The sequence below is a fragment of the Dunckerocampus dactyliophorus genome, chromosome 6, assembly GCF_027744805.1.
Source record: "Dunckerocampus dactyliophorus isolate RoL2022-P2 chromosome 6, RoL_Ddac_1.1, whole genome shotgun sequence".
Lineage (NCBI taxonomy): Eukaryota > Metazoa > Chordata > Actinopteri > Syngnathiformes > Syngnathidae > Dunckerocampus > Dunckerocampus dactyliophorus.
In genome coordinates this window covers 31750940-31776688 of record NC_072824.1, presented here as the reverse complement: position 1 = coordinate 31776688, position 25749 = coordinate 31750940, and the positions used below count along the sequence as shown (strand labels likewise).

The 25749-nt window shown below is 43.2% G+C and overlaps 1 protein-coding gene across 4 annotated transcripts; it reads right to left on the bottom strand.

Moving 5' to 3' along the window:
- Positions 1–1759: 1759 nt before the first annotated feature.
- On the bottom strand, positions 1760–25719 carry fam193a (family with sequence similarity 193 member A). Of its 4 annotated transcripts, none has more exons than XM_054780497.1 (23): positions 25344–25719; positions 23436–23510; positions 22057–22302; positions 15804–15973; positions 15562–15729; positions 15103–15346; positions 14400–14524; positions 14100–14247; positions 12888–12962; positions 12741–12815; positions 12416–12525; positions 12080–12322; positions 11820–11970; positions 10814–10933; positions 10424–10702; positions 10039–10255; positions 9195–9482; positions 8428–8713; positions 8153–8339; positions 7543–7782; positions 6594–7464; positions 4363–4444; positions 1760–3003 (listed from the first exon to the last, which is right to left on the bottom strand). In XM_054780497.1, the coding sequence occupies exons 1-23, from the start codon at positions 25551–25553 to the stop codon at positions 2910–2912; spliced, it is 4704 nt and encodes a 1567-aa protein (XP_054636472.1). In that variant the 5' UTR covers positions 25554–25719; the 3' UTR covers positions 1760–2909. The 4 variants fall into 4 exon arrangements, with proteins under 4 accessions (XP_054636472.1, XP_054636473.1, XP_054636471.1 ...); XM_054780496.1 differs by having other exon boundaries at positions 1761–3003; positions 9147–9482; XM_054780498.1 differs by lacking the exon at positions 12888–12962 and having other exon boundaries at positions 9147–9482.
- Positions 25720–25749: the final 30 nt, after the last annotated feature.

Here is a 25749-nt window from a genome sequence, read left to right as displayed (position 1 = left end):
ATTTCTGACTTTATTCTCGTAATATTAGGACTTTTTTTCTCGGAAATTGATGACTTTATTCTCGGAAACGGATGACTTTTTCTTGCTAATTTATGACTTTTCTCGTAAATTTACAACCTTTTTTTGTCGTACATGGACGACTTTTTTCTCGTAAATTTACCACTTTATTCTCATGATATTAAGACTTTTTCTCGTAAAACTACAACTTATTCTTGTAGATGTATTAATTTTTTTCGTGAATTTATGACTGTTACAAATGTAATTGTTCTCATAAATTTGCAACTTTATTCTTGTGATATTAAGACTTTTCCCTGTAATTGTATGACTTTATTCTGGTTAATTTACATTTTTCTCGTACATTTATGACTTTATTCTTGTGATATTAAGACTTTTTCTAGTAAATTTACGACTTCGTTCTCGTAAATTTATGCCTTTTTTCTTGCAATATTACGACTTTATCCTCGTAATATTACAACTTTTTTTCTCGGAGATTGATGACTTTATTCTCAGAAACGTATGACTTTTTTCTTGCTAATTTATGACTTCTTTCTCGTAAATTTATGACTTTTTTCTCAGAATTTTATGGCTTTATTCTTGTAATATTAGGACTTGTTCTTGTAACTTTTTTTCTCGTAAATTTACAACTTTTTTCTCGTAAATGGACGACTTTTTTCTCGTAAATTTACGACTTTATTCTTGTTATTGAGGCTTTTTCTCGTAAATTTACTACTTTTTCTCGTAAATGTACGACTTTTTTTCTTGTAAATGTATTACTTTTTCTTGTGAATTTACACTTTATTCTCATGATAGTAAGACTTTTTCTCGTAAAACTACAACTTATTCTTGTAGAGTTAGTAATTTTTTCTCGTGAATTTACGACTTTGTTATAAATTTACATTTTCCTCAATTTATGACTTTTTTCTCTAAATTTTATGGCTTTATTCTTGTAAATTTATGACATTTGTTTTGTAATATTACGACTTGTTCTTGTAAATTTACAACCTTTTTTTCTCGTAGATGGACGACTTTTTTCTTGTAAATTTACGACTTTATTCTCGTGTCATTGAGACTTTTTCTTGTAAATTGACCACTTTTTTTTTCATTTCATGTAACAATTGAATGAGTTTCTCTGTGTACTACTGCATGAATAATGTAATCTATGTTATGTAATGCAATAATAAGGTAATGAATAACATGAATCAGTGTGTGGAAAGATGAATTGTTGGGTTGAAGGACAAACATTTGTTGATTTCAATCTAAAGTATGATTGATGTGCATCCATCCACACTGGACACAAGGACACACACTCGGGGTGTCACGAGACGATGCGTTCACGAGACGATTCACAAGATTTTCACTAATAAAAGTACCATGATAAACTATGACAATATACTGCGATCTTCTAATTTCATCTCCAATACGTTGGAGTCTTCTGCACTCTGTGTGCACGCTAGCGGCCTCGCCTGCACCCATCGAAACTGCAGGACTGAAAAAAGGGCTCGCTCAGTTCAAGCCGTTGTTCTATGGAACAAACGTGCCGAGGTGCTGAAAGCGATGCACAGAGTGAACCCTCTTCCTGTCTGTTTGCGGGCGACAGACGAGGAAAACAGGCATGCGTGCACACGCCGATATATTGAGGCCGGCAAAATTGTCCAGTTCATTTTCATTTATTGTGATTTATTTTTTATCATCCCAAGCCTCGTGCACACGAGACTTCTGAACGAGAAATCTTTTAATCTCGCGAGATCTTGTGACACCCCTTATATATTTTTTTTTATAATTTCATTAAAATTTTCAAATTATATCCTGATTGTACAAATTATTTTCCAAAATTACATTTAATGTAACTATACATTTTTATGTATAATTTGAATAAACTAACTTTAATGTACCAATACATTTTAAATCGTACAGTTTCAATTTGAATGATAGTTTCTTAAGTTATAACAAAAAGTGTACAAACTAAATAAATGTATTTCAAATCATGATGGTGTCATCTGGAAGGGGAATATGTTGCCATATGATTATATGAGAACATATCCCATCCCAAGCGTCCTGAGCGCTGCAGCAGTGTAGGAAACAAGAGCGGACACAAGCAGACGTGATCCTGCCATACTACTGTATTCCATCTTTCAAAAAGAAAGACATGATTCAATATTACTTAACAATATGTTAAAAGTAGCCAGTCGGGCTTCAGTGTTAATACAATACACACTTTGTGACTGATTGATAAGTGAGTACTTGCTTCTTCTTTCATCCTTAGTCTTCTGACACAACCTGGCTACGAAACATCCAAGAAAAAAAAAGTATCCAGTACATTTTGTTAAACAGAACCTAAAAACAAAACCAAAAAAAAAAAAACAAAAACATTGTCAAGTATTTTGCCCCCCTCCCTTCTGTGAAATACAAGGAGGAGTAGTGGGGGTGGGGTGAGGGTGGTTGCAGGAAGTGGAGACCAGCTGACCGAGCACCTTTTTTACCAAAGTGGATGAGACGCCGTGCTGGGAAGCGATGGGATAAAAAGCCACAATATGTCAAATACAGCTTTTAATTCGGAATAGTTACTGATTTTTTCTCCATTTTTTCTTTTCATTTCAGACCATGGCTTTTTCAGTCAAAAAGAAATGGCCGACTAAAAGCACACAAGCACGCCAGGAACATGAAATCAACAGAGGCATTTCTGTTTTGTGTGTGTGTGTTGTTTTTTTTACTTCCCGTTCAGTGTGTGTGTTTTTGTTGTTTTTAGTTCAGCAAGTCCATACGGGTCCCGTGGGAACCACGCGGCGAGGAGAACAAAGCAAGGCAGCGTCGGGTGTGATTCGGGCACAGCGGGAGCGAACAGGTGGGAGGGAAGGTGGAGGCGTTGGCGGTGAAAGAAACGCCCGGGCGCCGTCGCGGTGCGTGTGACTTCAGTGCGCGGCAAAGGTGGCCTTCTTCAAACTGAAGTTGGTCCAGTTGATGGAGAGGCGCTGACGTGTTTGCCGCGCAGAGTCCAAGCAGAACCTGCAAACACAAACACGTCAACGTTACCAACACGCACCTCTTCCACACAGACATCCTTTACGATACAGCGAGCCCTCAGTTACCAGGGAAACCGTTTCCAGACCTGAACATAATGAGCACTCTTCCGCAAAGTAGGATCTCTTATTGATACAATTTTGGTCGATCAAGCATAGAAAACATGTGTACAACCTTCAAATACACCTTTTAAGATTATTAGAGCCCTCTACACATGAAATAACAGCCCTATAGTCACCTTTACACTCCTACTACCCAGTATAATAATAAGAGACATAACAAGAGAAAACAAGACTTGCGCTTGTGTTAATGTTCATTTTGTATGTTTAAAAATTACATGAAATTTGCTGGAGTATGCATATTTTTTGACTACTAATTGGCTGTAGTCAACCACAAAACAGTGATAATTATTTTTTCATTATTTATATAAATTTAAATGTGTTATTTATATAATACATTTACAAAATCATATTACTCAATTTTATTTGAATTGATATATTTTATTCACTATTTTTTTAACATAATTTAAATGTATTATTTAAATAATACCACTATAAAAATATTACTCAAATTATTTTATTTGAATTATGTTTTTTACAAAATGTATTTAATTGTATTATTTAAATAATACATTTATAAAAATATATTTCTCAGGATATTTGAATTAATATATATTAATATATTTCTTTAGATAATTTATTCAAATGTAAAATACATTTATAAAAAATGTATTACTCAACTTACTTTTATTTGAATATTTTTTTTTCATTATTATGTACAGAATTTATTTAAATGTATTATTTAAATAATACCTCTATAAAAATATATTACTCATTTTTATTTGAATTAACATTTTATATATTATTTATATAATTTGTGTATTATTTCAATGCATTTATAAGACTGTATTACTCAGATTATTTTACTTGAATGATTATATTTTATTCATTATTATTTACATAATTTATTTAACCGTATTATTGAAATACCATCCATCTTCTATGCCGCATGTCCTCAATATGGTCGTGTGTATTTAAATAATACATTTATAAAAATGTATTACTCAAACTATTTCATTTGAATTTATATATTTTGGAAAATCCGTAATGAGTGAAGCCGCAAAACACGAAGTGTAAAGTGGCGAGGGATTACTGTACCTACTTTTTGCATGCCATAATAAAAGGCTGTCATACAAATGGCCTCAAAAAATGACAATCATGCTGCGCTTGTGTTGAGGTGAGCTCATTTCTGCTAATCAGACATCAATTTGTTGCTTGATCATGCAAAGAGAGCCGGCCCAAGTTCAATAAAGTGTAAAAAAAACAAACAACAAAAAACAATAACCTTTTGAAATATTCCACTTCGCGTTCCGTCTCGTCCATTTCAGTGCTATCCAGATCGATGTCTTTGGGCAGGAACACGTCATCTAAACACAAGCAGAAACCTTTTTTTAATTACACACACAATTCAATACATGCCATTCCTTCATTGGGCACCAAATAGCAGCCAGGAGCCGCGGGAGGAAGTCGAGGAAAGCGATGTGACAGTTTGGAAAGTCCAGAGAGCATCATTGCTGCAGCTCTCCCCGCTCGGCTCATCAACAGGAAGAGAACATAAACACAACATGTGTAACACCGCCGTTGTATTCTGTGGTGTCCATCCATCGGTTGCAACATGCTGGGACTTTTTCCAGCAAGGTCGGTCGGTGCGATGGTGTACAGATAAACAATGATGTCATGGCATTGCCTCAAGCACTTCACCTCCAATCAGACTGCTCTCATGTCCGCCGTGTGCAAATCCTGGCCACTAGGGGGCATATTTGCATCTACACAGGGATTGCTTTATGACAGGGTGCCCAAAGTGCAGCCCCGGGGCCAATCTCTGCCCACAGCTGGTTTTATTTTTTTAGCCATGGTCTTACATTTTTGATGAGCTGATGAACAGCCTATTTCACTTGAATGCTTACTGGAAATAAATTGCTTACTCAGTTTGTTTATGTCTTACTTCCATTTCTTCTTTTTGCATTTCAGAGCTCTACTGAGAAGCTCGGTACAATTCAACAGTGCAAAATGTAAATTCTTGCAATTTATCAAGTGGTCTTAACATTTCTATCAGGAGTGTATGTCCGCGTTGTGTTTTGCTCTTTATGTCTAATGCAGCTCCACCTCAACAGTAGCGCTGACTACTAATGAGAAACAGGTACGACTGAAGGCGCCTTCCAGTGACCGCAGAGCAGCTGCACGTTGCGCCGAACGTGAAACAGAAAGCCAAGGAAAAGCAAAATTGAAGTCCAATCGATCAAAACACGACACCTCATGATGAATCGCTGACTCACGTGCAGCGTTTTGACACTTTCTACAACTTGTAGGGGTGTCACGAGACACCCAACTCACAAAACGAGACGATCCACAAGGCGAGAAATGAACATACGTTTTAAGAAAAGTACATTTTTATTTAACTGCTTCACAAAACAATATTTTTATTATCAATATTTTAGCTTGTTCTAGTTACATTATGCCCTTTTGATGTATTTTTCCACTTATTGCTGGGTTTTCGTTTATGCTACTTCTGCAATGAGCCATGTGCCACTGTTGGTGCCTGGGCCACACTTGGGGCGCCCACACGTGTTCTTGGTTTCGCTAGGAAGGCGAGTCTTTGCCAGGCGACGGAGTAATGTGTCCAAACTCTGTCTTCTTGGGTCTGTGGAGCTGCATTACAGAGGGGTTTTAGACCGGCATTGCACGGTGGTATTTATGTACAATGGGAGGAGCCGCGCGGCGGATACTTCAAGCAAGAAACACTTCCTTTCACTTTTAATGCACACTTTTCATCTGGCTAAATATATCTCTCTAAATTGTCAATCTCTATGCATGAGGTGTGTTATGAAGCGAAACCAGTGATCGCTGGAGCTTTAAAAATCACTGCCCGGCCAAATAGAACGAGCGTCAATAGAACCGCTAGGTGATTCAGGGTACAGACAAGTCCGGAAGTCTACGTGGGTTGATCTGACTAATCTTAGGCAACTCTGATGAAATGTAGAACTACGACAGATTCTGCTTTGACAATAAACATGGCGACAGCTGTTCAACTTCCATGGAAAAAAACAAGCACACGTCAGTCACTGACGCTGACACTGGGAACACTGAGCTAGGTTGCACGGTGCGCACTAAGCACTTAATGTGTGCTTCCAATAATGCCTTGTACAACGCCACTTCCTGCGTTATTCATAGTAGCCATACAATAGTTCAGTCTGATTGGCTCCTGGCGGCCCTGTTCTCACGAGACAGCTTTTCTCCAAACGAGAAAGCTCGTCACATGTTCACCCCTAATAACCTGGATTGCATTTTGCAGTATGTGGCTTACTTTTAACAAATCACCGATACTTTATTGATCTCCATTTTCTTTTTTTTTGGATGGATTCATGTTCATGTTCATTACACGACATTAGTTTGAGGAAGAGCTGCTGCAGATGTTGGTGTCAGTTGATATCGGTATCAGTAATGAGGTGCTAGACAATATCAGATATCGGTAAAAAAGCCAATCTCTAATGTTTAATGTACAAAATGTATACCAACCTATGGAGGTGTTCATCTTGTCCCCCTTCTTCTTCTTGTTCTTCTTCGCTTTGCCTTTGGGTTGTGGGGACTCTGCGCTGGGAGGTTTCGTGTTCTGCTCCGTCTGTTCGGAATGGGAGGTCGTCTGAGGAGGGGGAGGTGACGGGGAGGGGTTGGACACAGGCGGACTTCTCCGATCTTCCTTCATGTGCCTCTTCCCGCTGGCACTTCTGTTGTTATTCCTTTCCTCCCTGCGTGCTTCCGTGACGGTGGTTGCAGGAGGAGGAGGAGGGGGAGGAGGAGGAGGAAGAGGAAGAGCGGGCGTCTCGACGGACCTGGCGCATGTTGCTTTGGTCTCTGCGGTGCCGTTGGCGAGTTTTGCTGCCGTCTCTGAGCTCTTGGGTAATTCCGGGTCCTTTTTAAGTGGGAGCTCGCACGTGATCGCCTTCGCCATCTGCTTGGCCTTGACTTTGTTGTTGATATCAGCGTTGTGGTGGTGGAGGTTGGCGGCATTGTTGTCCTGAGCAGAGAAGCTTCTCTCGCTGCTGCGTTTGGGGCTGTGCTCCAACCTGCCGTCCCTCTGATCCGGCAGGCAGATGAGGTTTTGGAGCAGCTGCGACTTTACGTTCTGAAGATGGTCGAGGACATTCTGGGCTGTTTGTTTGAGGGGCTGTGGATTGTTCTGAGGGGGTGCGGTGTTCTCCTTGGCTTTGTCTTTCTTTTTCTTCTTGGTTGCGCAATGTTGTTGCTGCTGCAGCTCCTGCAGCCTGAGCAGTTCCTGCTGAAGCGCTGCCTCTTCTTCTTCCTGCCGCCGCCGCCTCTGCTGCTCCTCCTGCAGCAGTTGTTCCTCCCGGTCACGAGCTTCGGCCTCCAGACGCGCCTTCTCCTCCATCTTAAAACACGCAGACACACAAGTTTAACATTGTGCAGCGCCAGCTTATCAATCCAAAAGGTGGAAGGTGACAGTCACCTTCTTTTGTTTATGCCTCGCTCGCTTGGCCGCTTTGGAACTGGATGCCGGTTTGCTGTCGGCGCTGTTGATGAACTGCAGAAGGTCCTCCACTCGCCGGTGGTCCTCTACCCCGCCGTCCCGCTCCAGCACGGGCTGCTGCTCCTCCCGCTTTGGTTGCTCCTCCTTGCGTTTCGTGAGGCGCAGGCGCAGCTTTTCCCGCATCTCTGCATAGTTTCGACTCGTCGGAGCCGCCGGAGGCTGCGAATAACCAACATTGCAAATCCATCAACAGCAGTTCTAAAACGAGTACAAGTGTGCACGGATGGACAAACATTTACATTGTGTATGCAACTGGACAGACAGATGTTATGCATGTAGACATTTGTGTGTGAATGGACAGGCAATGACATTATGTATGTATGTGAATGGACAGACACATTAATGTCAGTGTGAATGATAGACGTTTACATCATGTACAGTAGGTGAATAGACAAACTTGGGAGTGGAGACCAAGTGAGCGAGTTTCCTCAGAAATGCAGATGCATACCATCGTATTAAAAGGCTCAAAATGGATACAGAGTAGGAAAAGTGCGTAGAAGATGGAAGTTCTGAACGTGTTCTCGCTTACCCCACCATGGCCGAAGAACTCGCAGTAGCAGCAGTCACAGTATTTTCCTTCCTTCTGGTTGGTTGACGTAGATGTGGAGGAGCTGTGCTCCGAACAGCTGTCCTCATCCTGGCTCTCCTCTCCGTCGTAAGGCGGATGCTCGTACACCCTGCTGCCCTCGCAGCGGTGGCCTTCACAGTCAGGATCACTAAAGGTGGAAGGAAAAAAGAACAATGACATTTTCATAAAAACGATCACACAAACTCCTACACAAGTGGAGTGTCAGGTGGGCCAACCTGCAGACACTCGGCGGGGCACTGAGTGGACCGTCTGTCGAGGAGGAGATGGCGGGCTCGGCCGGGGGGAGGCACAGACCCTGGTGGGTCTCGCCCAAGTCCGGGGCTGGGGCGGCTATTTTGGGAAAAGACTGTGGTCCCATGGCGGGGATGTGCTGGCCAGGCGCTGTAGGCAGTGACGGGCCGGAGAGCGGCGGCAGGGAGCTCAGCGGTGTGGCGGGGTGTTGGGGGATGACCGGAGAGGCTTGCCTGTGGTCCTCTTTACCCAAGCTGTGAAACACGTCATCTGAGCGATACAAAGATACAGCACTTAATACAATTCAACAAAATGATACTTGAACAAGTGGAAATGTGAAAGACACATTGCTACTAAGATATGAGTCATCAGAGGGTTGACTACTACTTTCCAAGTGGTACTGAAACGCCAAAACGTGACGTGCCCTCCAAGATTTTGTACTGTACACCAACAAAACTGTCACACGAGGGAAATAACATGTTAATATCAGTGTGTGTGAAGGGTTACTGGGCTTTAACACGCATAGCTGACAGACGGTCGCCTAGCAACAACCAACCGACACAAGCCCTCAAATGTTAGGCAACCACTGTCAGGCTAAATTTGACCACAAAAAAAAAAACTTGGTGGCCTGAAGATTCCTGTTATTGTTGCATACAAAAACATCATTACACAACCTAAGCGCTTCCGGTGCCTCATAGATTACCTAAAGAATTGGGGCTTTTAGATGCAAGGTGGATGGGGAGGTTATTACTTGACTGGACAGTGGTGGCAGTGCAGGACACGGACGACATGGAGGCTGAGGTCGCCATAGCCACCCGGTTGGTTTCCATGAAGGCATCTTGGAAATTGTAGAGACACTTCTTCTTGGCGCTGCTCTTCTTCTGCTCCTTGGCATCCGAGGAGGAGCACGAGGACGAGGAGGAGAGCGATGAGGACGAGGAAGGGGGCACGGGGCCAGGTAGTGAGGGGTGTTCCACTGGTGGGCCGGCGGGTGTCGGGGGTAGCGGGACGTCGGCGAGGGGTGGCCCGAGCGTGTCACCTGTGGAGGGGGTGCACATTTGAAGTTAGTTAGTTAGTTAGTTAGTTAGTTAGTTAGTTAGTACATGATTTTTTCACAAATAACATCAGTCACCTTTACACTCCTATTACCCACTATAGTAGACATTAGAGAAAACAGGACATAGACATAAAGACGTAATATAGACTCCCATGTTAACATTGGTAGAGTTCTTTGTTTTGTTTTTTTAAAAACTTCCTGTTCTGTACAGTACTTCCAGCAGTGGCTATTGTCGCATCAATGTAACTGACACCTAGTGGCCAGTTTGGAATACTACATATCGTCACGTCTTTGAATCAGTCTTCTGAATGCCTTATAATTTGTATTTAGATACTTAATTTCGCCATTTTTCATGCTTGAAAATGCTTAATCTAGGCCAACAATGCGTGAAATAGGCCATATTCAACCACAAAACCGTGGTTTATTCTTATATTTTTTAAAAAATGGCCCCGGGGCCGCACTTGCTGAGAAGACAGATGATGGCGACAATACGGCCACCTTCAGGTCATTTAAAAAGGGCCAATCCTGGATGGCTCACCTGGCAGCGACTCAGGCAGCAGCATGGATGGATTCCAGCTCTTCATCACGGCGGCATCCCACAGATTCTCAAACTTGAGCGAGAGGCACTGCAACGAGCTGTTCCAGTTGCTGCCGCCGCCATTGAAGCAGTTCTGGTAGACGTGCTCGGGGAGCGTGGGGCTGAAGGCCGGCTGCTTGGCTGCAGAGTGGTTTGTTGTGGGGTTCGGAGGCAAGGGCTTAGAGAAAGGAAGAAGATTTAGAGACCAAACTGTGTCAGTCGAATGTGAATACATAAAAATACATTTTAGTCTGCAGACACACTGGCCCACTTGTGGCATACTCATACTTATGCAGATACATGCTGAAAACCACAACGAACCCCACGTACAGGCAAACATCCTCACCTTGCTGTGCGTGAGGGGAGGACTAGGGGGGTAAAGCGTGGGATGCAGCAGGGGCCGGGAGAAGTTGTGAAGCGGCAGGTGGCCATGGATGTGTGGATAGAGGTGTAGCGCCGGGTGGGCGGGGGCCGTCTTGTTGTCAGCAAAGAACTGGTGCCCGACGGCGGGGGGCGCTGCCAAGTGGAGTCGGCTGGCGGGCAGGCACCCGGCCGGCCCCAAGGCGGAGGGGGTGGGGTCCTGGTTGCACACGTGGCACTCGCAGGCACGCTGGACTTGCCCAACCTTTTGGTGAACAACAGATATGTACGCCGTTTTCTGGTGATATTTTTGAAGGATCCATTGAAAAATGTATTTGGTGCAAAACAAAAAAACAAAGATGGACTTTGGTGGTACCTGCTGGTGGTTGTAAGACGGAGGAGGACTATTGGTTTTTCTAGTGGAACGTTCTTCCTGCTGTCTGCTGTCCTCGTCGTCACCCTCTGACGAGCTACTGCTGCTGCTGATGCCAGGTGACTGCGGCAGACAAAAGGTATCAAATTTACGTTCATCACGTCCCTTATTATGCAAAAGCACACCTGTCAACCTCCTCCTCAACAAAAAATTAAAAAAAAAATCTAAAAGGAGTGGATTAAAAAAAAAAAAATGTTTTTTTTCTTTTTTTTTTTTTTTTTAAATAAAAGAGCAGGCTTTGCTACATTATAGTATGGCAATGGACGCATGACGCAATGAATAATAGACTACAGTACTACAAGTAGATGGAGGGGGACTGTACCAGACAGCTTTACCTCAAGCTTGGATCATAACATAGTGGAATTGTTAGACATGGACGGTATTCTGCAAAGTGAGTTTAGTGGGTTAGCGAACTGTGTTGAGTGGACAGTCGGACTTGCCTGCTTTGAAGGTATCTCTCTTTTAAAGCAGCTGTATCACCATGGTAACTTAGGCTAAATGCATAAGCTGGTCCAGTACCACTGTTTGCCTGTTTAGCTCAGCATTCCCTGATGATATTATTCATCTATAAGTGAGTTACGCTTATAGAGTGACCAAGCCTTTTCTAGCATTCATAAAAGTATGTATGATTTGTGCTTTTCCAATATTCAACACTACAAAATAAATAAAAGTATTATGATTTGTGTTCGACCAGTCCAGGGTGTACCCCGCCTCTCGCCCAAAGCCAGCCGGGATAGGCAGCAGACCCCCGCGACCCGAATGAGGATAAGCGCCATAGAAAATGGATGGATGGATGGTTCGTGTTGATACTAGATCAATATAGACATCTGCTGATATTCCTTACTGCAATGTCGGTATCGGATCGGAAGTGAAAATGTGGTATTGGGACTTCCCTAATTTATACCTATGGGTCCTTTAAAAGTGGTCAGGCATTGTGCTCACAACTCACCACTGCCTTCTGAGTAACATTTACACCGTCGCCGTTCATGTCGCCGTGGTGTCCGTTCACTGCAGGGACACAGTTGCCCTCGTAGCCACTCACTGGGTAGATGTCCCCAAAATTGGTGGACATGGGAGGCACTTCGTCGTCATCGCTGACGCTATCAGACCAGGGGGACAGAGAAGTATGGAAGCATGTTTGCAAAGTACCCATTTCAAACCATAAGCATCTGGCGTCTCTGCGTCAGGTGTCTGGGGGAGCGTACTTACAAAGTGTTGCTTTCCCCGGCGGGCAGAATGAGTCTGGAATGCTGCTGGATGGTGATGGGAGAGCTGGAGTTGGAGCCTGATGCCGAACTGCCCGAGGAGAGGCTGGGCGGGTGCACCTCAGCCAGGTAGTCCTGGGAGGGTTCCCCTTGCAGAGGCAGCTTGATGTGGAGGTCCTCGGAGATGGGCGAGTCCATGATGCCACATGTCAGGATGTGGGAGAGACTGCAGTCGTCGCATGTGCACCTGCCACAATCGATTTGTGTTCAACCGAGGTATTGCTGCTTTTTGATGGAAATGCACAGAAGTACATTTACAAAACCAGAAATGAGCGCTCACCTCCTCCGATAATTGCAGTTTGGACAGTCAGGAATGCTCAGGCGTGATGACAGCATTCTCATGGTGTCTGTGAAGTTGTCTCCACAGGGCAGCTTCTTATTGTTGGGTAACTATGAAGAGAACAAAATATTACAAAGTCACATACTCAAGTCTGCCATGTTTGGTGTATTTGGAGAACAATAATAATTAGGGGTGCATGATAATTGTCGGGCCGATAATTGTCGGCTGATATGAGGGAATTATGACATCATACTACATCTGTAATAATCATAACAATAAGAAGAAAAAGAAGAAGAATGGACTGGATTTTATGTGTGCGTCTCACCTGCTCTTCTATGTATCGCCGCTGCTTAAAGAACTCCCAGTCTTCTTTTAGCATTCGTTGTTTTGTCTTTAAAGTCTGAGAGAGAGACGGACAGTTCCATAAAAGCACATTCAGCTCATTTGATCATGAAATTAATTGAAAGCTTACATTTTTGCCAACTAATGACTTATGAGGCTCTGTTCTTTGGTTGGTGAAACTCTGGCCCTCCACCTTGAAGAGTAACTTTAAAGCACAGACAATGTATCTCACCAAAAGTACTTCTTTTTATACAGTAATCCCTCGCCACTTCGCATTTCAAAATTTTGCGGCTTCACTTGATCACGGTTTTTCAAAAATATATTAATAAATCCTCTGTTTTGTGGTTGAACATGGCCTATTAGTAATAAAATATGTATATCTAAGCAAATTTTATGTCATTATTTTGCCTAACGTAAGCATGTGCAAGCAAAAAAGTGGCTAAATGAGGCAAAAAAAGACATGATGGCACATAATATTCTACCCTGATCACAATAGCCACCGTTGGGAGTACTGTACGTAACAGGAAATTAAATGGGGGATTCCCCCAATGCTAACATGCGAGTCTAAGTCTTACATGTGTTATTTTCTCTTATTATGTCTACTGTATTGGGAAATAGGAGTGTAAAGGTGCCAGTTCATGTAAAAAAATGAGGACACCTGAGGATCTAGTTTCACGTTGTAGCATGTGTAATGAATGATCTGATTGCGGGGATGCTGTGTCTCGAAACGTGCAACACCCTCCACAGGTGACACGGTCGGGTGTAAATATGGATAAATGAAGTAAAACGCAAATAAAAGGCATTCAGAAGACGCATTCAAAGATGATATGTAGCATTCTACCCTGGTCACTCAGTGCCAATACAACAGACAGTAGCCACTGCAGGGAGCACTGTATAGAACAGGAAGTAAAAATAAATAAATAAATAAATAAAACAAGGAACTGTCATAATGCTCACATGTGAGTCTATATTGTCTTGTCTGACTTTCTCCTGTTATGTCTGCTATATTGGGTCAGTTCAGTTAGGCTCATTGCTCCTCCTGGAGCAACAGTCCGCCAGAGTGCTCTCTCCAGCTGTACTATATTGTGTAATAAGAGTGTAAAGGTGACCATAGGAGTGTTAATTTCATGTTTAGAGGGCTCTAATCATTTTAAAAGCCGTATTAATAAGGTCGTAAACAAGTTTTCTATGCTCTAACTACCAAAATATTCCATCTATAAATAAGGAATCCAACTTTGAGGAAATTCACTTAACACAGTCAGGTCTGGAACCAATTAATTGCAATAAACGAGGGATTGCTGTACATGCAGACAGTAATATACTTCCTGGTGGCACTTCTTACCTGCTCATCAACATAGTCGTCGATTCTCTTCTCGCACTCCTGCCATTCAGTGGCCACAGACACCATCTCCTGCTGCAGGTGCTGGTAGCTCTCTAACAAGGTCCTGTACATGTCTTCACTGTACGAGTCGTGGGAAGTGGTGCCGTGTCTGAAAAGACGCAGTCAATGCAAAACATTTGGATTGGACCCCCTGAAAGTGCGCCACCGAGGACACTGCCAACCCGTATATGTCGACCAACTCATCAACTCCGGGTTCTTATTACTCAAAAGTGCCTGCTTAAGTCGACAGCAAAAACTTACTTTAGCTGTGCAACCAGTGCCGGCAAGCCGCTGTGCAAGATTGGTTCAGAGAAGACCAAATTCTCAAAAAGGTGCTTGTTGTGCAGCTCCCACGTCACATGGAATTTCTGGAGGTGCTCATTCTCCTGATGGAATGGGGGGGAGATTGTGGTTAACTGCAGTAACATTGAAATTGCTAATACATGGAGTGATGAGCAGCTGGTATGATATCTAGTAGGGGTGTCACTCAGTTCATGAGATGAGACGATGAAAGAAATATAAGACAATATATTGCAATCTACTATTTTAATTTCTAATATGTTACCTTACATTGCTCCACTCTTCTGCACTATGCATGTATGCTAGCAGCCCCGCCTCCACCCACCGACACAAAGAGACTGTATGACTGACAAAAGGGCTCACTCCATTCATGCAGTTGTTCTGTGGAACAAATGTGCCAAGGTGCTGAAACCAATGAACAGAATGAACCGTCTTCCTGTCCGTTTGGAGGCGTGAGACGAGGAAAACAGACACGCATGTACATGGTAACATATTGAGGCCGTTAAGTTCAGGTTTTAAAAAGTTCATTTTCATTTATCGTGTGATTAATGAATTTATTATCATCCCTGGCCTAGTGCCCACGAATTTCCTGAATGACAAATCTTGTCACGTTTTAATCTCATGAGATCTTGTGACACCCCCGAAATCTATGGGACAAACTGACCAGGGTGAGCAGAAAGCCGCTGATGGTACGAGCGGCCTGGCAGAGGGCGCGGTACTCCTCCAGCAGCAGGGAGATGAACTGGTGGGCCTGAGGAGGACCCTGGGCTATGGGCGCCGTTGCGGGTCCCGGCATCTTGGAGCCCGCCGAGAGGTGCTTAAGGAGCCGCACCTTCATCTCCAGCACGTACTCGCGGGCCTGCTGCTCCAGTCGCTGGTACAGCTGGTAGGGGTCCTTCTCGCAGAGTCTGAAGAGAGGGAGGGAGGATATGTTGGTGACCATGGAACCTTTACGTTTATGTGGATACAGTTTAACCAATTTTGTGTACCAATAAAATTTATACTTTAGTTAATAACACTTAAAAAATAAAAAAGCTCATGATTGTGACCAGCTTAGATATCCCTGTTCTAGTTTTATTGTGTGACAGGGACCCCTAGTGGACAAGGTCTGCTAAAGTTTTACCTGTCTACCAGCTCCTTCATGCCCTCCTTGTCCCTCTCCAGGGGCTGGTCGTGGTCATCCGCCAGCGGCGTTCCGGCCTGCCGGTAGATGCAGCGGACCAGGTAGCGTACCTCCGACCAGTGGTTCTGCAGTTGCTGAGACTCCCGCTCTGACTCGGCCGAGATCTCTCTGTCAATTCGAGGAAATGCAGTTTAGAGACATTCGCTGGCGACTTTTTGAAAAGCGAGTCACTCTGAACGCACCGCCTTTCGTGGCACGCTTCACAGCCACATGCCGTGTCGGCGGGCATGGGTGTGGCGAGGTCGGGTGCTGGGAGCATGGGCGGTGTGGGTGTGGCGGTGGTTAGTCTGTCGCCCGCGTCCTTGCCCAGGCTTCCGTTACCCACCGGCATGTGTAGAAGGAAATCCTGGCTCTGTGACACATCAGGGTAAACAAAGAGTAGAGGCTCCTCAATTGTGGGATGGTTAAATGGATCACACACACGTTAAACACGACTTGGACTGCATGAGAAAGTGGAAAAGGAAAAACTTAGCTCTCTTGGACCACATGATCATTTAAGATCTTTTAAATGCACAGCTACTGCCATCTTGTGGAGTTAATAAAAACTACATCATAGAGGGCACTAATTCGACCTCGGTGGTGATTTGTTTTTGTAGCCCTCACACCCGCTGACTATGGGAGACTTAAGTGGGAAGATATAGGGTTGTCAACCCAAGACAATAATCTTACTAAATAAGACCAAAACGTTGAGCAAATCTATGTAGTGTATGAGAGGGTTTGCCATACATTTATTTGTTGCGCCCCGCCACCATTAATTTGCATCTCCACAGAAGTATTTTGTGCTATCTTTTTTTTTTGAGGTTTCCTGCTGTTTTGATGCCTTTGCTCACAAACACATCATTATAATAGGGCTGTCTCTGTAGCCTGTCATTACAATTTCATCCAGTAAACGGCACTGTAACTTTGCATAGTCAGAGGCACTTCAGCTTGCTTTAAGTGCACGTTTTTGGGGTGAATTTTTGTCATCATCCACAATCCTAGGGTAGGGTGAGGAGCTCGGCCATTCGAGAGGCGCTCAGAGTAGAGGCGCCACCCCTTCGTTGGCTCGGGCATGTAGTTTGAATGCATATTCACCAAGCTACAGCAACATGATTGTTATTAACATTGTTACACCAAAGAACTACTTCTCCGGCGTAGTGACACCTCGCCACACCACACCGGCTAGCAACTGACTTCACCACACACTCACTCACAATGCCTCAGGCCACCACCAAAAGGTAACGCCACATATTGGGGCTGTGTTTTTATTTTTGAGTTTAGAAACGTTAACGCGAGGTGTGGCGTTCTTTTCTATGCTGCTATGTGAAATCAATGCGCCCAGGAAGGAGGTTCTGCTAATGGTTAAAACAAAAAAAGTACGGCAAGATACTCATAAGTATTACATGTTATCATGAATGTACCTGTTGCTCCATGGCTACTGCATGGATATAAAATTATAAAACGTTTTTGGAGGGGTTTTTAATAGCGGGCTTTCTAGGCGGAATGGGTGTGTCCCATTACATTGATGGGCACTGATGAGCTGCCGCTTTTTTTGATGATGATGGGCAAAATTCAAAAAATTTGTTTTGTTTGAGGAAGGCTGTTTTAAATTTGCAAGCAATGACCAACAATTAGCTTGGCAAATTCTCATCTCGCTCTCGGAGAGGCAAGCTCATGTGCTCATGACACCCCTACTAGGCAATCCAACCAAGTCAGTCAAGTATTTTTTTTTTCTTTTTTAAAATCACATCTCAGAAGAAGGGAGGCATTATGCTCCATTGACAAAAAAAAATGCTGGGTAAATCACAAGATTTCTTGCTGCTATTATTAGTTCCAAAGGCTATATACAGTGCCTTCCACCCCCCTTCAACTGTTTGACGTTTTGCCACATTTCATGCTTTAAACATAAAAAGACATAAAGTTGGATTTTTTTGTCACGAATTAACACCACAGTCGTGAAGTGGAACGAAATGTATTGGCTTTTTTAACAAATAATAAACTGAAAAGCGGGGTGTGCAAAATGATTCGGCCCCCCTGAGTGAACACTTTGTAGAACCACCTTCACCTTTTGCTGGGGTTACAGCTCCAAGTCTTTTGGGGTATGTCTATCAGTTCAGATTCTCAATTGGATTCAGGTCTGGACTAACACCTGGATATGTTTAGTTTTGAACCATTACGTTGTAGATTTTGCTTTATGTTTAGGACCATTGTCTTGTTGGAAGGTAAACCTCCGTCCCAGTCTCAGGTCTTTTGTATTTTGCTCCATCATTCTTCCAATCAATTTTAAGCATCTTCCCGGTCCCTGCTGAAGAAAAGCAGCTCTAGACCATGATGCTGCCACCACCACGTTTGACAGTGAAGATGTGTTCAGGGTGTTTCTTTTACGCCATACAGAACGTTTTACATTTTGCCCAAAAAGTTAAATTTGGGTTTCATCTGACAACCGCACCTTCTTCCACCTGTTTTGTGTGTCTCCCGGATGGCTGATGGCAAACTTCAAACAGGACTTTCTATGGATTTCTTTGAGAAATGGCTTTCTTCTTGCCACTCTTCCGTAAAGGCCAGATTTGTGCAGTGTGCGACTAATAGTTGTCCTATGGACAGATTCCCCCACCTCATCTGTGGATCTCTGCCGTTCATTCAGAGCAATCATGGGCCTCCTGGCTGCATCTCTCATCAGTGCTCTCCTTGTTTGGGCTGAAAGTTTAGAGGGACGGCCGGGTCTTGTTAGGTTTGCAGAGGTGTGATGCTCTTTCCATTTCAGTATGATTGCTTGAACAGTGCTCCGCGAGATCTTTAAAGCTTGGGAAATCTTTTTATATCCTAAACTTCTCCACAACAGTGTCTTGGACCTGCCTGGTGTGTCCCTTGGCCTTCGTGATGCTGTTGGCGCTTAAACAGACCTCTCAGACTATGACAGAGCAGGTGCATTTCTCCTGAGACTTGATTACACACAGGTGGACTCTTATTTATCAACATCTGTCATGTAGGTCAACATTGGATCATTCAGAACTCCTCAGGGAACTTCTGGGGTGAGTTGGCTGCAATGACAGTAAAGAGGCAGAATAATATCGCACGCCCCACTTTTCATTTTTTTTATTTCTAAAAATAGTTGAAAATATCAGAAATTTCATTCCACTTTATGATTGTGTCCCATTTGGTGTTGATTCCTCACAAAAAAAAATTTAATTTTATATCTTTATGTTTGAAGCCTGAAATGTGGCAAAAGGTCAAAAAGCTCAAGGGAGCCGAATACTTTTGCAAGGCAGTATAGCATCTACTGTATATGGTCTCAGGCATAGAAAAAAAAGAAAGAAAAAGCAAAGTCCCTCATGTAAAGAAGCCATGAAAGCGAGGGGTGTAACGGTTCACATGGATGTATTGAACCGTTTCGGTTCTGCATGTACCGTTTGTTATATTTCATGCTATTTTTCTCATTAAATTTGTGTCGGACACTACTGACTGAGGGGGAAGAACGCGAGTAGCTTTCAGGCGTGACAAATGGCATCATGGCAAATGCAAGCGAGAAGCCTGAGCTGGAAGACCCTCCCATCTCACTATGGCCTCCTGTTTGGGAACACTTTGGCTTCCCTGTTAAAATTACAGATGGACAAAAGCAAGTGGATAAATCCAAAGTTGTGTGTCGACATTGTCCCACGGATATCGGGTATGCTGCAGGAAACACATCTAACATGTTAGCGCACTTAAAGCGGCATCATCCAACAGTGAATGTTACATCTACAAGAAAGAAAGCCAGCTTAGTGCAAACACCCGTAACGTCAGCATATAAACAACCTCTAGCAAGCAACTCTGACCGGGCCAAAGCAGTAACACATGGTATTGGAGTTTTTATAGCCACAAGGTTACGTCCATATTCAGTTGTTGAGAGCGCTGGCTTTAAGTACCGTACAGTCATGGAAAAAATGATTAGACCACTCGTTTCTTCAGTTTCTTGTTCATTTTAATGAATGATACAACTAAAAGGTACCTTCGTTTGGACAAATATAACAATGACAACAAAAATAGTTCATAAGAGTTACATTTTTTGGCAGTACAATGCTAGCATTTGGCTATCAAGATCTATCAAGAAAACCATGTAAGTTTCTAGATATCAGCTCTTAAATTCAGCTCTTATGAGCTATATTTGTCATCATCATCATCATATTGGTCCAAACAAATGTACTTTTAGTTGTAGCAGGCATTCCAATGGATCAATAAACGGAAGAAAAAAGGGTGGTCTCATCATTTTTTCCGTGGCTGTATATGATTAAAGTTCTTGAAGCTCGCTATGAAATACCATCGCCTCCTCACTTTAGCCAGAAAGTTATACCAGCACTTTATGAAAACGCTACAAGTGATGTCATCAACAAGCTATCACACGCGCAACAGAGAGCTATTTTAACTGTAAGTGTCCATTAGATTTCACCACAATGTTTAAACAATTGTTTTAATACAACACTTTTTATTGTATTATTATTATTATTTTTTAAATTTATTTACTACTTATTAATTGATATGAACTATCATCCAAATGGGTTGCTTTTATTTATTTAAAAGAAAGAGCTCTGTTTACATTTTTTTTAACAAATAAAAACATTTTAAGTCATTTGTTTCTGCCTTGTTACCGAAAATTAAGTGAATCGAGAACTTCAAGAAACCGAACCGAACCGAAGTGACAATTTAGTGTACCGTTACATCCCTAATGAAAGCGGATGCATGAGAAGCCAGAGCGGATATCGGCAGGGAATGTCTGACATTTCTATAATGTGCTCTGAACAGCATTCTCACTCCAGCAGCAGATGTATCTGACACCAAGGCCAGTTTAGCCTGGAGGGTGCACTCACACCAGACATGTGTGCCGTGCTTGGACCTACTTGAAACCTAACGTCGGGTTTGTTTGGCTCATGTGAATGCTCTGACCTGTACTCTGGTGTGGCGTGCTTTCCTGGGTGGGTCTGGGCCTGAGAAGATTGTTCACGTGCACGCGCACGAGCGTACAACATATCCATTCCCTTTACAAATGCAGTTTGCAGTAAAATAGTGTTGTATTATGAAGTCATGGTACGTGAATGGGCTGAAGCCCGAATGCATGCACAGTACTGCTGCCATGCCACTCCAAAAAAAAGAATTTCCTACTTGGGTTGTTCAACAAAATAATGTAACTATGGTGGTGGCACTGACAGATATACGCCAAGGGCGGACTCGCACTAGGCCACTATTACCGCCCTGGACTTGGACTAGGCCCGATTGCTTGTCCCATCACATCTATTCTGCTGGACTAATGCAATTTCTATGACTTTGTGGAATATTGTTTATAAATTCAGTAATCCTTCGTTTATCCACAGAAGGTAATATAATAATTTCCGCATTTCATAGTTAGAGTATTGAAAACCTGTTTATGAACTTCTAAATATAGTTTTGAACATTGTTAGAGCCCTGTAGACATGAAATAACACCCCTATAGTCGCTGTTTATACTCCCCCAATATAGTAGACACAGTAAGACATAATCTAGACTCACAGGTTAGCATTGGGAGAGTTCCTTCTTGTTTCTGTGCAGTACTTCCTGCACTGCCTACTGTCTCATCAATGTAAAATTACTGACACCTAGTGACCAGTGTACAATATTACATATCACATCACGACGCCTTTGAATGAGTCTTCCTTAGATTTTATATTTTACTTCATTTAGCCATTTTAATGCTTGAAAATGCTTAATTTAGACCAAAAATACACAATTTGCTTAAATACTAAGCTAATAATAGGTCACAGTCAAGCACAAAATAGCGAGGATTAATATATTCCAATTGCAAAGAGGCAAGGGATCACTGTAGTGTTACCTGTTGTTGTAGTTACTTACTTGGCGTAAGGTTGCCCCTGTCATTCAATTTCGCGAGAGCAGCGATGGCATGAATGAAATGACACATCCTTATTGCACACACAGACGTCATGGGCGAGCAAGCGTGAATTGTGTTCGGTTATCGTTAAAGCGTGCCGGGCCCGAGGAAGCGTGCGCTCACACTAGCCAAACGTACTGTGCTGTAAGTGTCAAGCAGGCCCACCGGGCACGGTATCATTTGCCGAGTTCGAGTACGCCTTCACAGGCGATATACATCAACCACATGTATCTGCATTTACTGGTTAGACTAGTTACGGGTACAGATTTCAGATCGCAATATCCCCAGCGCACAAAGGCTAAAAGAAAATGATGACTAACCTACTTTAACAGCCAAATGAAAACTTTCAAAAGGACAAGCTCAGTCGTGTTACTTGTTTACATTCTACATCATCCAACTGGAACGCTTTGCAGTCAAGCATTATAAGCGTTGAGTGTTTTTTCTACCAACTTCTTGTGGCGCCGAGCATCCTGATTCTATTTGGAACACTGTCCAAAATGAGGAATGAGCCTCAGATCCCTTCCACATCAGCTGCTTCGTGCCTCCATCAGGCCACTCACCCCCAGCGACTGCTCCAGTGCAGGGTGCCGGTCCTCCTTCTCCACGGTGCGCCTGCAGTCTGAGCACACCCACAGAGGCAGCTGGAGGGCGCTGGGCGTCTGGCCGCCCTCCGACGCGCCGCACTGGTCGGGGCTGCCCGCCTCCGATGGACGGAGGGCGTCTTTGCTGCGCTCGCATCGGCACAGGAGGCAGCGGTTGCCGGCCGTGTACGGGGCCCGCTGGTTCAAGCCAAAGGTGAACGGCGTCTGGTGGGGAACAAGAGATGCACATCAGTCACTTTTGGTACGGCCATTCATTAACAAGCATGTTCATCTTGAACAGCGGTGTCCAAATTCCCAGTGAGGGTCACATCGTGAAAAATTAAAGGATGCAACTTTAAGAATTTGGTAAAGATATGCTCAGAAGTTATATATACTGTATATATTTCCAGAAAAAAAAACTGCATCTCAGCGTTGTGATACAGGCAAAAAAAAGCCTATTATTAGTATCGGCTTTGCTCTTAAATAATCTTTGTAAATTGTCTTTTCATAATATGACTCCCATAATATTTTGGCTTTAGTCGCATTATCTTTTTCAAATTTCCTTTTTTTTTTTTTGTTTTTTTTTAAAATACAACTTGGTTTCTTATATTATGGGTTTTAAAAACAATAATGCATTTTTCCTTTAATATTTCAACACTATGCTACTAAAATGACATTTTTTCCTCCTAATATTATGAGTTTATTTTTGTAAAATTGAGACCCCCCCCCTTTTTTTTCCAGTTGTTTTTTTTTTTAATTGTCAAACTATTTCACTTTTTTTTGGTAAAAATTTCTTATTTTGGCTTTTTCCTCATAACATTATAAGTTTTTCCGCAACCTAATTTTCCAAAAATTACAACTTTATTAATTCATTGTTTTATTCATTGTTTTCTTTCTTCTCTATAAAATAACATCTTTTTTCTTTAATATTTCAACTTTATGCTACTAAAATAAAGATAGATTTTTTTTTAGGTTTCTCAATTACAATTTTGATTGCAAGAAAATTACTGCTGATTTCTCCATTTTTGCTATTTTTTTTTAAACGTGCTGTAGGCCAATTAAAAAAAAATTCCGCAAATGGCCCCCGGGCTGCACTTTGGACACCGTTGAGCGAGACGTTCAGCGGTGTGAATGAGGAAGAAGGCCAATATAGACAGACTTAAGACTCACTGATAACACCCTTAAACTATTTGCACACTTGCATGGCACTTGAGAGATGACTAAAATGTGACTGTACGGTTAAACACTTATGGTTTGGCTTCATCTTGCAAGCGACGCCAACACCACATTCTATGACGGAACGAGCTTAAGATGCAAGCTTGCTTTGCCGGCTGACTAAATATATGAAACAAACGCACCTGAAGGACTCCAGAGAAGTCCGCGTTCACCGGTCCTTCTGTGAACTGTGGCGTGACGCTGTTGTTTGCTTTGACCTGAGGGACGACAGCAAGCATAAAAGTTACATTTGTACACGCACGTGCACAACTACCACGGAAACAGGCAAATGCAACGACAATGCCGCTTAATGGAAGAGAAAAACACCAAAAACACACATAAACCCCATCTTAAAAAACATGATAGGGATATCTGGAAGAAAGGAGCGGAATGGAAAGGTGCATGGTAAACACTTGGTCATAATTTTTCCAGTATTACACAGCAAGTGGTTTACGTGGCTCATGGTGGCGTGGCCTTTCACCCAAAGTCAGCTGGGATAAGCTCCAGCATACCCCCGGAGCCCTAATTAGGATAAGTGGCATAGAAAACGGATGGATGGATGTTGGCGTGGCGTAGGTCGGGCTCCCTTGGTAGCCCAAATAATTTGTGCTGTCAACTCGCAGCATTTATCTCATGTAGTTGCTTTTGATCCTGCAGAGTGTCGCAGTTTGGATGATTTCTTTGTTTAGTGTTTGGATACTGCCGTGGGTTTGCCCTGATCGGCCACCGTACACAGGCCGTGTTGCCAAAGTGTGTATCGAGACTACTCTTGTGGAAAAAAAAAGTGACAAATCTGCCGATTTTTTTGTCTCGCGTTCTCAGAGACTTTTGGAGATGACATGAACGCACGTATCGTTCTTAAGTCTGATTATGCTCCTGCGGAGTCACTACACCGTCCACTCAGACATCATCTTGATCCTTTTATCGGTCTTCGTCAGGGTTGGCTGCGTGCTGTACAATTCTCTGCTGAAACGCTAAGGGCGGTGTTTTCCGGAGAGTCAACTCGGTGAGCAATCACAACGCTCTTCCTATAGCTTCCTTTATTGTGGGCAACAATTGACAGTTAATGAGGGTGTTATTGGAGCTGGAAAAAATAGATATGATAGAAAAATTGGAGAAGCCATTCGCAAAGGCGGGATGATCAAGTCCACAGCAAATCGCTACTTTCCTTACTGAGGCGTTGGCAACATTGTAAACAGGTGCCCGAAAATAAGCTTGAAGTTGTTGACAGATATAGACAATGTGGATAACGCTAGCTTTAATGTGTAATTTTCTAAGGGTGGAGCTTGTCTTGCATCTAGAAAAACAAAAGGATTAACAGCAAGTGCAGCAGCTAGCACTACTGTCAGTATTTGTTATCATTCCTAATATTTACCTTTTGGGGCTGCAGCCCTTTGAAAGCAAGCTGTAATCTTGAATACCATGTGTATCGTATCGTATTATGCAGCCTATGTTGCAGTGTGGATGCCAGTGTCACATTTGGATCATTTTGTGGTGTTGGTCAAGGGGTTCGTTCCCAAAAACTCAAAAGCAGTGACAGCAAACACTGTAAAGTCAGTGCCGAAGAAGATAGACAAGGCCGACACAGGAGTGTAGCCATTAGCATTAGCTAGCGTCGGTGTTTATCTTTGGGATTGCGGTGGTAAGAAATAAACACAATGTTATACTTTAAGTGTTGTTTAGTAGCAACCCCCCACCCCCATCCGAAATGTACTGCAGTGTATAATGACGTGTTTGTGTTGTATAAGTAGATATAGCTGCAGCTTAGAACTTAAGCTAACTGTGGCAAGGTAGTCACGTCGGTCCTACTGTAATGTTTACAGTAGTTTTAGGGCCACCGTAAGCCCACAATTGTACCAATTGTTAGCAGACGAAACGTGAAAAAGAAGCATTTAAGTCAGCAGCAAGGTGGGTTTTTATGGACATAAACACCCCGGAGGCAAAGGAGCTAGCTGCCTTCCTCCCATCAGTGTCGGGCCCACGGAAGATTGGTGTCGTTGATAACGTCCTCGCTTTGACATCCTCCGCCGGGCGTTGGGTTCGTCTCTTACCTCTCCGTTCATGGAGCCCACGTTGCCGCTGCCTCCACTGGCAGGTGCAAGGAAGCCGGCAGGTGTCGGAGCTCCAGCACAGCCGAGGGCCGACGGAAGCCCGGCCTTGCCGACGCCGTTGCTACTATTGCAGACAGCACTGCAGCTACTGCCACCGCCCCGCTTGTTCTTCCTGCGTTTAGCCCCTCGTTTAGCATCGGTTGGACTCATTTTGTTGAATTTTTTAAATCCGAGATAACGTGCCGTCCAAGTTTGGCGAAATGGGGTTCTCAGGTGAAATCTGTCGGTGTTTTTTTAAATGCAAGGAAGCGATTTTAAAGAAGACACCCAGCCAAAGTGAAGAAGCCGACTTGACTGAGCAATATGGCTGCCGGCTGTTGCTGCCTCCACTCGGCTTCGGCTTGCG